Consider the following 15,442-nt stretch of genomic DNA (forward strand, 5'->3'; position numbering starts at 1 on the left):
ATCAAGGGGACTGATCATCTTTATTATGCAACAAAGAGACAAACAGAAAATAAAATACTTTAATAGGAGAAAAAATAGAAAGTACAATTCAAACATAATATACCATATTAAAACAATACACAATGCAACGTGAACATGAAAACATTGTTAAACAGCAATCTTCCAGTAAAGATTGCGTGTTTCGAGTACAAGCATCACCCATCACAAATACACAGCTTTTTGTGCATATCTGAGTTTCAGTGAGAAAGATCATGACCAGCAGCAGCATATTTAAATAATTATTTCATTTTCCTTAAACGCTTACCTAGTGAATGTATTGGATGCAATCTCTTCATATTAAAAGTATAAAATCTTAAGCAAGGCAGCGCCTGCCAATACAGATTTTAACAAATGCAAATAAAGAGGATAAACACTTTGCAAGGTTTTTTTTTTTTATATTGCATTTATACACATTTGTTGCTTTAAAATGTGTATTCAAGTCTCTCAACATTTAAACATGACTAAAATGCTCAGCAACTATGCATCAAGCGACAACTAATTATTGCTATAGAAAAATTTGTTTCCCAGAGTTTTAAAATAGATGTAATTTCATTTGCAATTCTCAAGATATGTTCAAGTAATAGAAATAGCTAGTTCCAGTGTCCATGAGGCATTCTGAATCTGTATTGGCTGTAGGCATTTATTGCCAGATCATATAAATATTTTATTGAATCTAAAAAAGTTAACTAAACTTACATATAACTATTAAAATCCTTAGGAAATGTATGCAGTAATAAAATCACCATGGTATGCGTTCTTATTTTAAAAAGCTAAAACTTCAGCATCAGGCTACCTTGAAATTCCTTTCTGTCAAAGGGCGCTATTTCATAGTCGGCTTTATAGAGGAAAAGAGAAAGTAAAAAGTCCAAACAGCCTTTTCAGTTGGATCAGTGAACTGCTCCAAACTAGTATGTGGTCCCGCAAGCACTAGAGCTGACAGACAAGTGAGAATAGGCAGACAAGAGCACTGGGGGCAAACAGGGAAGTTGGAGTACAAGATCAAAGCGTGGCCTGCTGCCAAAATACTGTATTAAGCCAGTAACAAAATGCAAGACATGTTCAGTTGTTATAAAAAGGATATAACTTTTAGACATTTCTGAAATAGTCAACTTTCTCTGTATTTTAACCAGTTACGCCTTCAGTAATGTTTTACACTCTCAAAAACCAGAAGATAGAAATATCAAGTTACAGTGCATAGTGTTTCAGTTCCAACACTCAACATATTAGAATTAAGATTCAGTTCTGAAACCCATTCCATTGCAGAACGAGGCATTTCAACCTTATCAGTTTTGGAATATGAAATACCCCAGTATTCAAAGAATAATCAAAACCTCTATTTGGAGAGCAAATGGGAGCCAGGACACAAGAAGCAGATTGGACTTTGGCTGCACAACTGGTATTACTACACCTAAGTCACCAATTAGAAAATTACTGGGGATGTTCTCCACCATGTATACAATACCCATTAAGAACAGTAGTTTGACAATGGGCTCTGGCGACACAGGATGAAGAGTCAGTCCTAAAAGGCGTACATTCAGAAGAGTCTCTATTTAAACCTACAAAATATATTATCTGTGCAGCTTGCTTTCTCCTTCTCCCCATTAATATTAAACAAAAGACCTGAAAGTTCTTTTACAAATGGATTTTCCATTTAAATTAAAAATTGTATTATTGCTCTGTTTTCTCTGATTTTAATGGTGGTCTTGCTGGGAATGTGGAAATCTAGAATAGAAACTCTTAAAATATGTTGGTAACTATTTTAGAGCCAGTTTTTCTTGCAACTGTTTTTTCAAGGCCTTTGGATGCATAAGATGTCCAAGTTTTAAACAGTCTTACCAAAAGAAACAATTTCATTTTTCTGAGTGTTGGTAGGTCTGAAGCCAATTAGTTCTGTATTCCACAAAAGACAAAACAGACCAAAATTTGAATTCCAAATGCAACAACAGAAGTTCTTAAAAAGCTCCAACAAAATGAAAAACTAGCTGGTCACAGTCATATACTGAAAAAGTATACTTTTTGCATGTCATCTTGAATTGCTCAGAAAGTATGTCGAGGGACATTTTATATTTTTATTTCTTAAGTAGTTGTTATTTTCGTTCACATAGTAATGGTAAAAAACAAATCACAACATCAAATAAAACTTTGTCCTTGGGCAGGAGGAGGAAAAAAAAATTACCATCTCATAGATATCTTAGCAGATGACAGCTGAACTCAAAGAAACTCAACACTGCAACAGAGCATCTTTGCATATCTTTCTAAAGATACTACTTTCAAAGCTGGTTTTGTGAATTAAAATATCTGACATTAATAAAAGAAACTGTGTAATTAACAGAGAAGTAAAAGTTAGAGAAAATCAAGACAACAGTGAGAAGTTCCAAAAAGGCCCCTAATTCCACAGGGACAGATCTCAGAAAAGATGTGAAGTTTGAGTTTCAGCAAAATCATTTATGAAAAGTCCTTATGAGCACGGAAAAAAGTTAAGCCTGAAAAAATGGTTACTGAATACCATTTGCATTAACATACACTTCAGATCACCAACAGAATTAATGTTTTTTTTCTCTCAGATAATCAGCAAGATGAAGAGGGGCTATACATTAAAAGTTCACATGACAGGATTCTTGAACTGCATTTTGGTATTGGGCTTCTTCATCAAGCTGAAGATTCTAAACAAAATGAAAACATCATCAAAATGGACAAATACTCAAGATGTACCACAGTCCTTAGTTTAATCATTCATTTTCCACATTTCTACAGAGGAATTGGCACCTAGATGAAGACTCTCCATCTTTATGTGTACTGGATGCTTGTTTATGTTGCACAATATCTTTTATTTAACTAAACACCAAGAGATACATGAGACAGGAGAAGAATCAGAGGAGTGCGACAAGGCTCATTAAGCAGAAGGGTCTTCTCTCCCTGGCTCAATTACATTACAGAATAGCCAGCTCAGGAAAGCTGAATGTGGCATGCAATTCTTATAACAGGGCTTCCAACCAGCCATAACATTCTCCATTAATAAAAACAAAATGCGATCCCCAGACAATAGTAATTATAGATTGTTGAAAATATACTGCTTAAAATGAGAAAGCAAAAACATATGACAAAAGATGGGTGGTTAATCCTGCTACTTTTGAAAAGCTATCTTCCAAGCTGCTAATATGGCAGAGTAATACACCTTTTTGGTGCAATTCTGGCAGCTTCCCCAAATCAGAATTCCAATCACCAGTTCTACATCCTCAATCATGCAAGATGCACTGATATTGAAGAGCCCAATCCCCTGTATGAATCTCCTACCTCTTCATGCCTCTGTCACAGATCACTCAACGCAAAGAAAACATGCATCATCTTTGCCATCTCTAATCAGTGAGGCTGCCTATACCTCAAATACTATGCTTGTCCCACACAATGCTCAAGCAGTGTACCCCAAAGCCTGTCAAACTCTGTAGAAACAACACAAACTCTCTTGCTCTCTGGTCCCATATGCAGAACTCATCTGGTTGGTTTGACTTAAGATCCATCCAGTGACTACATCTAGGCATGTAGTTCTGCATCTACTCCAAGGTCATTTACTCAAAGTGAGCCTGGAAGAAGGTATTGCTCTGGGTGAGAACAATGACTTAATGACATCTCTTTCCCATTGCAGCCTCTCTCACAACATACTGGAAGAGAGGTGGTGGCAGCAATACCCACTAGTCAAGATACACTTTGAGTCCTGAGAATTACAATTTAGTCATTTCTGCCATAAAAGGTTAAAAATGTCAATTAAACAGAGCAGCATCTATTTTATTTCCCCCAGAAGCAGCAGTAATAAACTGTTCTGGAGGAACAAATAGTTCACATTGAGAATGCTATGCTATGCTAAAGACTTAAGTCATCAGTTTGGAGCAGAGCTAAACTATTGACAACACCTGTTCCCAGCAGCACTTCATGTTGGTAACGGAAAGTTTAACAACAGACAGGCCTACTCCTGAGTTCTGTACAGAGCAGGAACATAGCATGTCCAGAGCACAAACAAGTTTGGTACAAAATTTTTATTTGGCATTTTTATTTAGAGAAAAAAGTTACCATTTATTCCCCTACACATCAAAGAAGAAAAAGCTTACCACAAATTCTCCGTAGTCAAACCGATGTCTTAGATTTAGATGGCTAACAAGATTTCTAGTAACCTGGTTAGTATCTGCCCAAGGAAGAGATACACAAATAGGACAGATCTGAATTTGGAGGGGAAGGGGAAAGAGAGAGAATTAAAAAAAAAAAGTTATTGGTAATTAAGAATGCATTAAAGACAGGAATAACTCGTCTATTACTCATCCACTACTAAAATACAGTAAAGATGGTCACATAAAATCATAATTCTAAGTGTTCTTTTCCTCAACTGTGTAACATTCCAAAATTTACATTTCAACTTGCCAAATTTCTTAACTGCTTCTCTTAGGAGTGGGGGATTATCATGTCTGTCTGGCACACTTTTTGTCAATTTCCATTGCTTAAAATTTAGAAAAGAAAGTAATTACTGCATCCTCCTTATTGTTTGGAAGGATTTTCATACAACTGAGATCATCAAATAAGCCGAAAGAAAAAAATAGCACACCCTATACAGATGAAAAGAATAGAAAACCAAACAGATTTTTCTCCTTCACTCCCTTTGATTACCTTAGATTATGTTTCAAGTAACTGTAGGTTTCACATGAAACAATAGCTATGTTACTAATGGGATTCTATAGAAACAGTTCTGAAGTACTAAATGAAGAAGAGTAGGTGTCAGGCTCAAAACCTGAGTTCACTACACATCAAAATAAATGTGACAGCCGAGTCAGAAATGCCTTAGAACCGACAAGAAGCTGGACAAGAAACAAATGAAAGTCACTCCTCAAGTTAAATAATGCACTGTATTAAGTGCATCGCCTTCCTCAGACCACAGTGATCTTCACAGATATAGACTAGCTACTGCACATTTAAAATTGGTCACATAATTATAACGGAAGTAGCTTAAGAAGCATACATAAGCAACTCTACTTACTACAGGAACTATCTGATAAAGATGTCTATTATTACAGTGATCCAGCAAACGTTGTCTGGTAAAATTGGACTCCTGACACAGGGGGCATTTGAAGGTTGGATGTCCACTGTGAACAGAAATACACAGTATTAAACAGAAAAGAGAGTTTTAGAAGTAGTATTACAAAAAGCTTAATTCGTCTGTCATCTTGTCATTTTTTTCACTTCTTTTGATAACAACACCCCACCCCTCCCCACACTGACATAACAGCAGATCTAACGGCGTTCCACTGCTACTTCCAAGTTGCAATTTTAAAGCACATTTATTATTTGTGTACCTAAATGCATTCTTCTGAGACCTAGACTTCTGAAAATTCTTTTTGTTCCAATTGCAACTGCACCCTGTTCTTACTTACTGGTAACATCTTTCAGTTCAAATCCTTCAAATTCTAACATACAGATGCAAGCATAGAAGAAACTACAGGGTTTTTTTAATACCACTTGTTGAAGGTGGATGTGGGGTTTTTTCAAGTTAGTAGAAGCTTGCACTACGATTGTATCTATTTTAATAGTAACTATAGAAAAATAAGCAGCCTACCTCGTTTCTCCTTGAAGTATTTGATTATTAGCCATCTCGCCATTATCAGATACTGCATCACTCCTGCTACTTTAAATGAAGAAAAAAAAAAACAATGAAAATAGAGATTATTTTACTCCACTATTAATTTTTTTAGAATTTTAACAGTAATGGGGGGAAAAAAATATGTATCTATCTATCTCTCTCTCTCCATTGTCCTGTGAATTTCCAGGCAAAATATGTAATGGCACATATCTTAACTGTCACAACTTTTCCTTTGGATCAAGGTATGTCTCAGCATTTAGTTACCACGGTGACCTTTGGTGCAATACTACACAACTTTATAGGAAAGTGGTATATAAGACAACAGTCATTTAGCCAACAAGAATGGTAATGGAGATTACAGCCAAGTAGCTCAACAGGCACAATGAACTACGTGAATGTAAGACAGGTAGCACTTTTTAAGTTTTTTTTACGTAGGACTATGTAAATAGGCATTTAACTGCCATGTGTTGAAATTATTTATGTAAGATAAACTTTCTTACACTATGCACAAAATAAACTCTTTCCTAAAGTAAGAGGGACTGATAGGAACGTTTTAGAAAGTAAATTTGACCATAAATGCACCTCTAGCTAAGCCAGAAGAAACTGCTCAGACACACTGATCATCCTAAGAACATGAATATTTACAGTCACAAATCTGGTCATGGTACATTTTTTATACTTCTGTAATATTTTAAGTACAGGTATTCTACTGTGATGTAGTCAATAAATAGTGATATAACAACATCCAGACACTTTGGTGAAACTAGAACAGAATAGGAATAGAGTATTTCCATTGGAAGGGACCTACAACAATCATCTAGTCCAACTGCCTGAACAATTCAGGGCTGACAAAGTTAAAGCACATTATTAAGGGCATTGTCCAAACGCCTCTTAAACACTGACAGGCTTGGGGCATTGACCACCTCTCTAGGAAGCCTGTTCCAGTGTTTGACCACACTCTGTGTAAAGAAATGCTTCCTAATGTCCAGTCTAAACCTCCCCAATGCAGCTTTGAGCAATTCTCACATGCTATCACTGGATACCAGGGAGAAGAGATCAGCACCTCCCTCTCCACTTCTCCTCCTCAGGAAGCTGTAGAGAGCAATGAGGTCACCCCTCAGCCTCCTCTTCTCCAAACTAGACAAGCCCGAAGTCCTTAGCTGCTCCTCACAAGACATTCCTTCCAGCCCCTTCACCAGCTTTGTTGACCTCCTGTGAACACACTTAAAGACCTTCACATGCTTTTTAAATTGTGGGGCCCAGAACTGCACACAATACTCAAGGTGAGGCGGCACCATCGCTGAATACAGCGGGATAATCACCTCTTCTGACCGGCTGGTCATGCTGTGTTTGATGCACCCCAGGATGCGGTTTGCCATCGTGGCTGCCAGGGCACACTGCTGACTCGTATTGAGCCTGCTGTCGACCAGCACCCCCAGATCCCTTTCTGCAGGGCTGCTCTCCAGCTACTCCTCCCCCAATTTATACTGGCGTCCGGCATTACTCCATTCTAGGTGCAGATCAACTTCTGCATCCAGGTCATTGATAAATATATTGAACAGGACTGGCCTAGAACTGAACCCTGAGATGGTGGTGACCGCTGGCGATGGGTCGCCAGCCAGATGTAGCCCCATTCACTACAACGCTTTGAGCTCTGCCCTTCAGCCAGTCCTTCACAGAATCACAGAATCACCTAGGTTGGAAGGGACCTTTTAAGATCATCTAGTCCAACCGATGAAAAAAAAAAAAAAACAAAACAAAAAAAACCACAAAAAACCAAAAAACACACAACACCCACAAACAAACCACACACACCACCACACCACCCAACACTAATCCATATTCCCAAGCACCATGTCAACTCCTCTCTTGAATACCTCCAGGGATGGTGCCTCAACCACCTCCCTGGGCAGCCCATTCCAATGCCTGACAACCCCTTCAGTAAAGAAATATTTCCTAATATCTAACCTGAACTTCCCCTGGCGTAACTTGAGGCCATTGCCTCTTGTCCTATCATCTGTAACTTGGGAGAAGAGACCGACCCCCGCCTCTCTACAGCCTCCTTTCAGGTAGTTGTAGAGAGCGATAAGGTCTCCCCTCAGTCTCCTCTTCCCCAGACTGAACAACCCCAGCTCCCTCAGCCTCTCCTCGTAAGACTTGTGCTCCAGACCCCTCACCAGCTTCGTTGCCCTTCTCTGGACCTGCTCCAGCACCTCAATGTCTTTCCTGTGGTAGGGGGCCCAAAGCTGGACGCAGTACTCGAGGTGGGGTCTCACCAGTGCCGAGTACAGGGGGACGATCACCTCTCGGGTCCTACTCACTACACTGTTCTTGATACAGGCCAGGATGCTGTTGGCCTTTTTGGCCACCTGGGCACACTGCTGGCTCATGTTCAGCTGACAGTCGACCAACACCCCCAGGTCCTTTTCTGCCAGGCAGCTTTCCAGCCATTCTTCCCCAAGCCTGTAGCGCTGCCTGGGGTTGTTGTGACCCAAGTGCAGGACCCGGCACTTGGCCTTATTGAACCTCATTCCGTTGGTCTCAGCCCATCCAGCCAGCCTGTCTAGGTCCCTCTGCAAAGCCTCTCTACCCTCCAGCAGATCAACACTCCCACCCAACTTGGTGTCGTCTGCAAACTTACTGAGGGTGCACTCGATCCCCTCGTCCAGATCATTGATAAAGATGTTGAAGAGAACCGGCCCCAGTACCGAGCCCTGTGGGACACCACTCGTGACCGGTCGCCAACTGGACTTCATTCCATTCACCACCACTCTCTGGGCCCGGCCCTCCAGCCAGTTTTTTACCCAGCAGAGAGTATACCCATCTAAGCCATGAGCATCCAGTTTCTCCAGCAGAATACTGTGGGACACTGTATCAAAGGCCTTGCTAAGAGGCTATCAAGAGGCCTTGCTTCACCCAGCGCACCATGAACCCACTCGTCCCACAGCTGGATAACGTGTCCAGAAGGATGCTGTGAGGGACACTATCAAAAGCCTTACTAAAATCCAGAAAAACTCCATCCACTAGGCAGGTGGACCTTGTCATAGAAGGATATCAAATTAGTTAAACAGGACTTTCCCTTTGTGAACCCATGTCGACTGTGCCTGGTGACTCTATTATTCTTTAAAAGCCTTTCAATAGCACTCAGTATAATCTCCTCCGAATTTTCCCAGGAACAGTGCTGCAACTAGTTCTGCTAACAGTTTAAAGTTCCACTTTCAATATATTGATGGGTTGAAAACTAAACACAGAGAAGTTTAGACTGCTAAAAATAGAAAATAGATGTCAAAAGAAAGTAAATAAAGGACAGGCTACATATAATAAAGCTCTATGAAACTATTATGTAAAAAAAGGTCTTCATAAATAAGCAAAAATCCTCAAACAAACACATCAGTGAGAAGGGATGAAAAAAAGTTCTTTAGCTTTACTGTCTGAAAAACAAATGGTAAGTGGCATTCGTATTTTATGGTGTGTAACATACTGGAGTTCCTTAAACGTTTCATAAGGCATCAGTTCAAAATAAATTCAATCAGAAAGCAAAAGCTTGCACAGTAATGTTAACAGGATACCCACTGAAACAGACTTAGGGAAGAGGGAGTGGGGAATAAGAAGAGAAGGAAACTTCCCTGGGGCTAAGTATTATGAAATTTGTTACAAAGTGAACTGCTCAAATGCTGTCAAGGCAGTGAAAATAAGGCGCAAACACTATACACTCTTTAGGAGAGTCCCTAGAAGACATTCCAAACCATCAGGCAGGAAGGTTTTCTTCTGTTTGCTAAGAGTAAAGAAAAAGACCTGGAAAAACTGTCATTTTCTGAAGCACTAAAATATGGACAATAATTATTGCAAAAAGAAGGCATGCCCTGGAAAAAAAACACTTTCCTTTGGGGGTGGGGGGAGAAGAAGATGCATTGTTATACATAAAACACCCTGATTACCTGTTCCCTGTTGAATCTTGGGAAATCTGTAAGTTTGGAATAATAGAAGAAACACCATATTCATCCTGATACTTCTTACACGTTTTATAATGCTGTCTCATCCATGAAAATCTAACCTGTAAATGAAATGCCAAATTATTGAAATTATACAAACCAATCCAGGGATAGAAGGAAGAGACAATTCTGCCAACAGAAAGCAATGCATGCAGGAATTATTTTGACATCATATGCAGAAGAAACCAGAACTTGTGTCTCCCCTCTCAGCATGAACACTTTCTTTCCCATCGGGAGATCTTCATTTCTTTTTTCCATAGAGCCTCTGTCACCCTGTGAGACTGGAGCATATTCCTACGCCCCAAGCCCCCAACGGCCAAGCAACTGAGAGAATTCTCTAGGGGGTAAAAGATGCGAGTAAACTCCATTTAACTGAAACAAAGTCACAGGAACTACACCTCCCAGATCCAGGATCAATGACTGATGAGCTACGACAGAGAGGGGCCATGAGGATGGGATAAGCCACACCGCTCCTTCAGTCTTCTCTGGCCTGCTGTTACCTTGTGCAAAGTCTTTTTGCATTACATGTGTTCTGAGAATACAGAACTTTTCTGAGAGGAAAAAAAGAAAAAGGGGGGGGGGGGGAGGGGGAAGAAAGGTGAATGAACACCAACGCTAAGGCTGCCTATCCAGCTAAAATGCAAGGAAAGACAATGAGTTGCTTAGATTCGTCAGAAGATAGCTGTGCTGGACATGCCTTAAATCAGAATTTCAGATCCAACAGCACTGTCAGAAAGTGCTTACAGGTTTAGGGGCTGAACAAGATCACCTCTCATGCGTCTGTGCCTAATTTCCATTCGAGTTCTTCTGGGGATCCATTTTGTTCTTCCTTCCTTCCAGTTTACCAACTTGCTATTGTTTCTTTCTCCCAGATTTCCACCCTAAATGAATCATGTGGAACAAAGCAAGCAGCTCGGCTTTCCACTAGTGCTAATCTTCACATTGGCAGAACTAAGTCCCAAGTGAAATGAAACAAACATGAAGACAACTACCTGGAGTTGATGCAATTTGATGTAAACAAAATGTGTGGCTGAAATCCTGCATCCATTTATATCAGAAGAGAGATTACTCTTGACTTCAGTGGGGATCAAGACTTCACCCAATGTTCTGAAAATAATGACCCCTTTACAAAGGGAATGAAGGGAATGTAAATAGACTGATGGGGTAGGGGGAAATTACATATGATTGTACTTACTCCAAGAGCAATCTACCTGTAGTTTTTTGGTTTTAAATTGTTTTACAGTAGCTCCTCTAAGCACTTTCATTTCCATAGTGAAAGTTTCTGAGGTTTTTCATATATCTGCAACTTTCACTTTCAGTTGTCTAACTTTTCTTTTGCCAGCTTTATAGCTATATTCAGTTTTCACATTGTTTTGGGGAAAAACTGGCACTCCGCTTAAAAAGTCCTTATAGACAATAAATACAAGATCCTCTCTCAGGTTTATGTCTGTTAGACATACCTAGCAGACGCTTCATGCCTAGTATATGCATAAGCCATACAAAGCTAAGTTCAAACTGCTACAGGCTCTTTCACTCCAAGACAAGAATGACACACAGTAAAAGCATGTGTGGTCACAAATAAGAACAGTTTATCCAACTTTTTGTAAAGTTTTACTCTACCTGCTTCTCACAGCATCTACAGCCCCCAGAAGCTTTCTTCATACTGTTTTCAACATCTAGAGCCCTTTTGGGATATGTTCTTTCTTTTTTAGTCACGCTCCCCCGGCAGAGAGGACAATGTGTTCCACTTTCTCTGATAGCTGTCAAGAAGCACTTCCTGCAAAACCTAAATTGAAAAGTTACCACAAACACAGGTTAGCAAAGAGAAGAGAGTTAGATACTTTGTCCTTGAAGAGAGCTGGGTGATTATCAGGGGAAAAAAAGATATATATCAGAGTAATAGTCTACTAAACAGAAATTCTTATAAATACAAGGAAAATGAAATAGTGGTGCTTACAAACAAGTATACGGAAATTAGGGGAACTTGGCAATGCACTTTAGGGAAAGATGTTACTATTTACTGACTAGTATTCCTAAACCATACACCGGATTGATCATTAATGAGGTATTAAATGGTGCAGCAGGCACGTGATACTGGAAGATCTTATCAGAGTAACTCCCGTTTATTGTCCTTAAGCGGTGCCAAAAATACTGCAAAGCTTCGATTAGCATGCATCTCCAAAGATCTTAGTCCAACAGCTTTTGCAGTTCTCTCACTTTCTTTCCTCGCGTACCAACTGCCAGAGCTATTTTGTTTTCCTTTTTCTACAAAGCAGTGCTTTGTAATCGGATGTTCCTCTGAAAAACGCAGAGCAGACGAAGCGAAGAGAGAGCGAGCAACTATGCTATGGTCCTTGCTTGAAAACCACCAGGGAACTATGAAGTCAAAAAGGCGAGTTAGGTTAGGTGTGAAACCCGGGCCACCACCGACCAGACGGCTTGCTCCAAGGGCCGCCCTTCCTTCCTGCCTGACCCCTCCTCATCGCTGGCTACAAAAGGAGGCGAGGGAGGGCAGGCTGAGGCACCGCTTCGCATGCCAGCCTTGAAGCCAGCTCTCCTCGGTGGTGGCGGGTCAGTCCCGGGGTGACAACGACCTCCGCGGTCCCCCGGCGCGGCCGGCTCCAGGCCGAGGGTTCTGCGCCCTGGGGTTGGGGATGGGTGAGGGTGAAGGCGGGGGCGGGGGGAGACCACAGAGAAGTAAAAGGCGGAGAAGCGGCGGTAAAAGGTTTGTGAAGGGAGCCGGGGGGGGGGGCACGGGAGGGGTCGGCGGGGAGGAATACCCACACGTGCTGGCAGTTCGCGGTCCTCACGGGCGTTTTGAACACCTCCTGGCAGACGGGACAGTAAAAATCATCCTCGCTGAAGCACGCCTCTGCCGCCGCGGCGGCTCCCTCGGCCATGGCAACACGTCAGGGCCTCTCCGTGCGGGATCGGGGACCCGGAACGAGCCCCGCCCTGGCGAGCCGAGCTCCACTCCGCTCCCCGCCGGACGCGGCCGCGGGGCGGAGGGCGCCGGGGGTGCGGGAGAAGATGGCGGGTGGGCACCTGGCGCCAGGTGGGAGGCCGGGGCTGCGGCGGAGGCGGTGGGGGAGCGGGCCCGGCCTGCGCGCCGCTCGCCCCGCCTCCCCGGCCCGGCTCCCCCCCTCCCCGGCCCGGCAAGCGCCCCCGCCCCGCGCTCTACCTGGCGGTGCCCGGGGAGGGAGGGAGCGAGCCGCGGCGGCTACCGCCGCCTCCTCCCAGCGGGCCCAGCCGCAGCTCCGGCCGGGCTCCCGGCGGCACCCACGCCCCGCCGCCGCTACCGCTCTCCCGGGGGTGGGCAGGGGCGGGACCGGGGCCTGTGTTTCCATGGCGATCGCCTACCCGGCCCGCCGGGGGCTGCTATGACACGGCGAGGCGGTCTCCCTCCCTCCCTCCCTCCCTAATCTCCGCCCTGCCCTGCCCGGGAGGCTTACCCGCTCCGCCTACCGCTCTCCGCCGGCCCCACCGCCCTCCTGGGGCCAGCCGGCGCCGCGCACCTCCCTTTCCGCAGGCGCCTGGGGCCTGCGGGCGCCGCCGGGAAGGGCCGAAGGGACGGCGGCAGCTGGTGCAGCCCCTCAGCCCGTGTCCGCCAGGAACGGGGACCGGGCTGGTCCCTGGCCCAGGGCTTTAGCCCCGGCCTAGGCCCTACATCGGAGGAGAGCCTCTACGACCAATCTCTGAGGAGAAATGGGTCTTTCACCTTCATTTTCTCTGCCTCCTCGGGACCACAGCTGCCTGTCCCGTAGGTAGATGTTCAGAGGAGATCACTGGGCTAGGGGAGACCTGTGGTTCACCTGTGCCTTCCAGCCTTTCACAACTCTTCACGCTTCAGACTGTGCATCAGAGGTGCTTCTTGTGATGGGCAGCAAGAGGCAATGCCCTTCCCTTCGTCTGGGTTCCTGGTTTGGAAGGGAGAGAGGGAACTGCAGACAACGAAGCTGAAGCTCAGGTCTCCCTTCGTGTGAGGGACGAACCAACCATCCTGTGATTCTGTGAATGATGCTGGCTCTGTTTTCTTATTCAGGATCTAAAAATGCTAGCATCTTCCTAAGCAAAAGCAGAGATGGTAGAGCAAAAGCCCATGACTACCCTAAATACCTTATTTTTAAACCACATGGAGGCAAAATTTGAACAGCTCCAAGTACCAGGAGATCTGCAATGCTGAAGGGAAGCACATCCGAAGCGATGGGCCCAATGCCAGATTTAAGTCACCTGGGCTGGATTATTTACTGCACATGCTTCAGGTTGGGAGAAAATCCGGTGGAAAAAGCAGAACTCCCTGGGCATGGATCTCCTGGGAGAGGACAGGCTTGGTATTTGAGGTGTTGCTGTAAGATGTCCTCTTGTAACTGTGGCTGTGCTAGCTCAGGAGTTTACTGCTCCTCTGTGCTCGTCACTGCTCTGTTAGAGGCTGCTAAGGGTTAGCTGACCTGTTCATGGGCTGGCAAAAAAAGCCCTACTATTTAAAGTGATTAACTGATTATCTTCCCTGAAATGAAATGCGAAGCCAGGCTGGTGGATCTGAGGAGGCGTGACAGGTAATGAGTGGCAGTTGGTGGCAGTAATCTCTTAAACAGTGCAAGTACAGCCAAAGGAAGACACAGAACTACACCTTTGGTGGTAAGTAGCCTGCAGAATGCTTCTTGTGTGGTTTTGTGTCCATTAGGACTATACCACAGCTGTATAGCCAGCTTCAGGTGTGCCCTATCCATGGTGTGACAGTACATTCAAAGGACGAGTTACAGAAGTCTCAGTTCAGATGTTATCACGCTATCACCTTGTGTTTCTCATTGGGAGGAAGGCAGCGTGGCCTTCAGCCTCAGCATGCCAGAGGCTGGCAGAGATGGGCTTCCATGTCTTTTCAGTCTTTCTGTATGACTTCAGCAAGGCCTCAATTTCTCAATCTGTAAAAAGGGAGCAGTTTTTAATCACTGAATAAGGCTGCTGTGAAGTTAAATTAATTACTGCAGGTAAAGAGGGTTACGTCCTTTGAAGGCAGGTGTTAAACAAAAGCAAAGATTTATTACTAAAGGAACATGATAGGTCCATTTGGACTTTGTTCAGGAGACGGCAGTATTTTTCTATTAGTAGCTTTTGGCAGGGGGAGAAATTGCGCAGGTGACCTCAGGGAAGTAAACTACAGGAAGGTGTGTGTGAAGGCATTCATGCTCTTGCTAACGTTATTGTAAATCTTGATCCTTTAATAAAGCTGTGACCTTGGAGTTGACAACTAGTACGCCACGGAGCAATATATAGCATAGCACCAGCCTTGTAAATCTTACATAGTTTTTGCCATTGACATAGACAACATGTAAAGAGAAATCAGGCAGCTGAAGTTTATGAAACACATTTATGTGAAGGAAAGCATTTTAAATCAGAGGTTTTTAGATTAAATGAAACCAATGGCCCTGCCAACTTTTTATTCCTCGTGATAAAACGTGTTTGTGAAATGAAATCTCAACAGTGAAAGCTTGCAGAGCTGCTCATAAAATTTTGACGCTTGCAGGGGGCAGCTCCCACTCAAGAGGTACACTGGAGATCACCGCGCAGCTGTTGTACAACTTTGTATGACTACTTTTTGTGTAGCTATTATTTTGGTTGCTTTCTTGACAATGCTGCTGCTGTTGGAAGAACAGCACATCTTGCCAACATGAAAAGGGCAAGGATTTGTTCTATGGGAGCGGTCAAAGGTGGATGTGAGCAGGAGAAAGAGAGAAAGCCGTGTAACTGCGGGGGGAATCGGAAGATGCCACGTGCAAGGGGAAGGACCCCC

At 43.5% G+C, this 15,442-nt stretch overlaps 1 protein-coding gene across 1 annotated transcript; it reads right to left on the bottom strand.

Moving 5' to 3' along the window:
• On the bottom strand, positions 1–12,771 carry RNF138 (ring finger protein 138). The gene is made up of 7 exons (XM_074146536.1): positions 12,436–12,771; positions 11,272–11,437; positions 9,598–9,713; positions 5,636–5,704; positions 5,060–5,165; positions 4,143–4,250; positions 1–2,702 (listed from the first exon to the last, which is right to left on the bottom strand). Exons 1-7 carry the CDS (start codon positions 12,549–12,551, stop codon positions 2,634–2,636), a joined length of 750 nt encoding a protein of 249 aa, XP_074002637.1. The 5' UTR covers positions 12,552–12,771; the 3' UTR covers positions 1–2,633.
• Between the last annotated feature and the right edge of the window lie 2,671 nt (positions 12,772–15,442).

This window comes from Numenius arquata, chromosome 4, assembly GCF_964106895.1.
Source record: "Numenius arquata chromosome 4, bNumArq3.hap1.1, whole genome shotgun sequence".
Lineage (NCBI taxonomy): Eukaryota > Metazoa > Chordata > Aves > Charadriiformes > Scolopacidae > Numenius > Numenius arquata.

Coding starts and splice junctions, on each gene's coding strand:
- RNF138 (XM_074146536.1), bottom strand. CDS start 12,551: ATGGCCGAGGGAGCCGCCGCGGCGGCAGAGGCGTGCTTCAGCGAGGAT. Junction 11,438..12,435: donor ACCGCGAACTGCCAGCACGT/GTGGGTATTCCT, acceptor TTTTCAATTTAG/GTTTTGCAGGAAGTGCTTCT. Junction 5,166..5,635: donor ATACTTCAAGGAGAAACGAG/GTAGGCTGCTTA, acceptor TTCTGTTCACAG/TGGACATCCAACCTTCAAAT.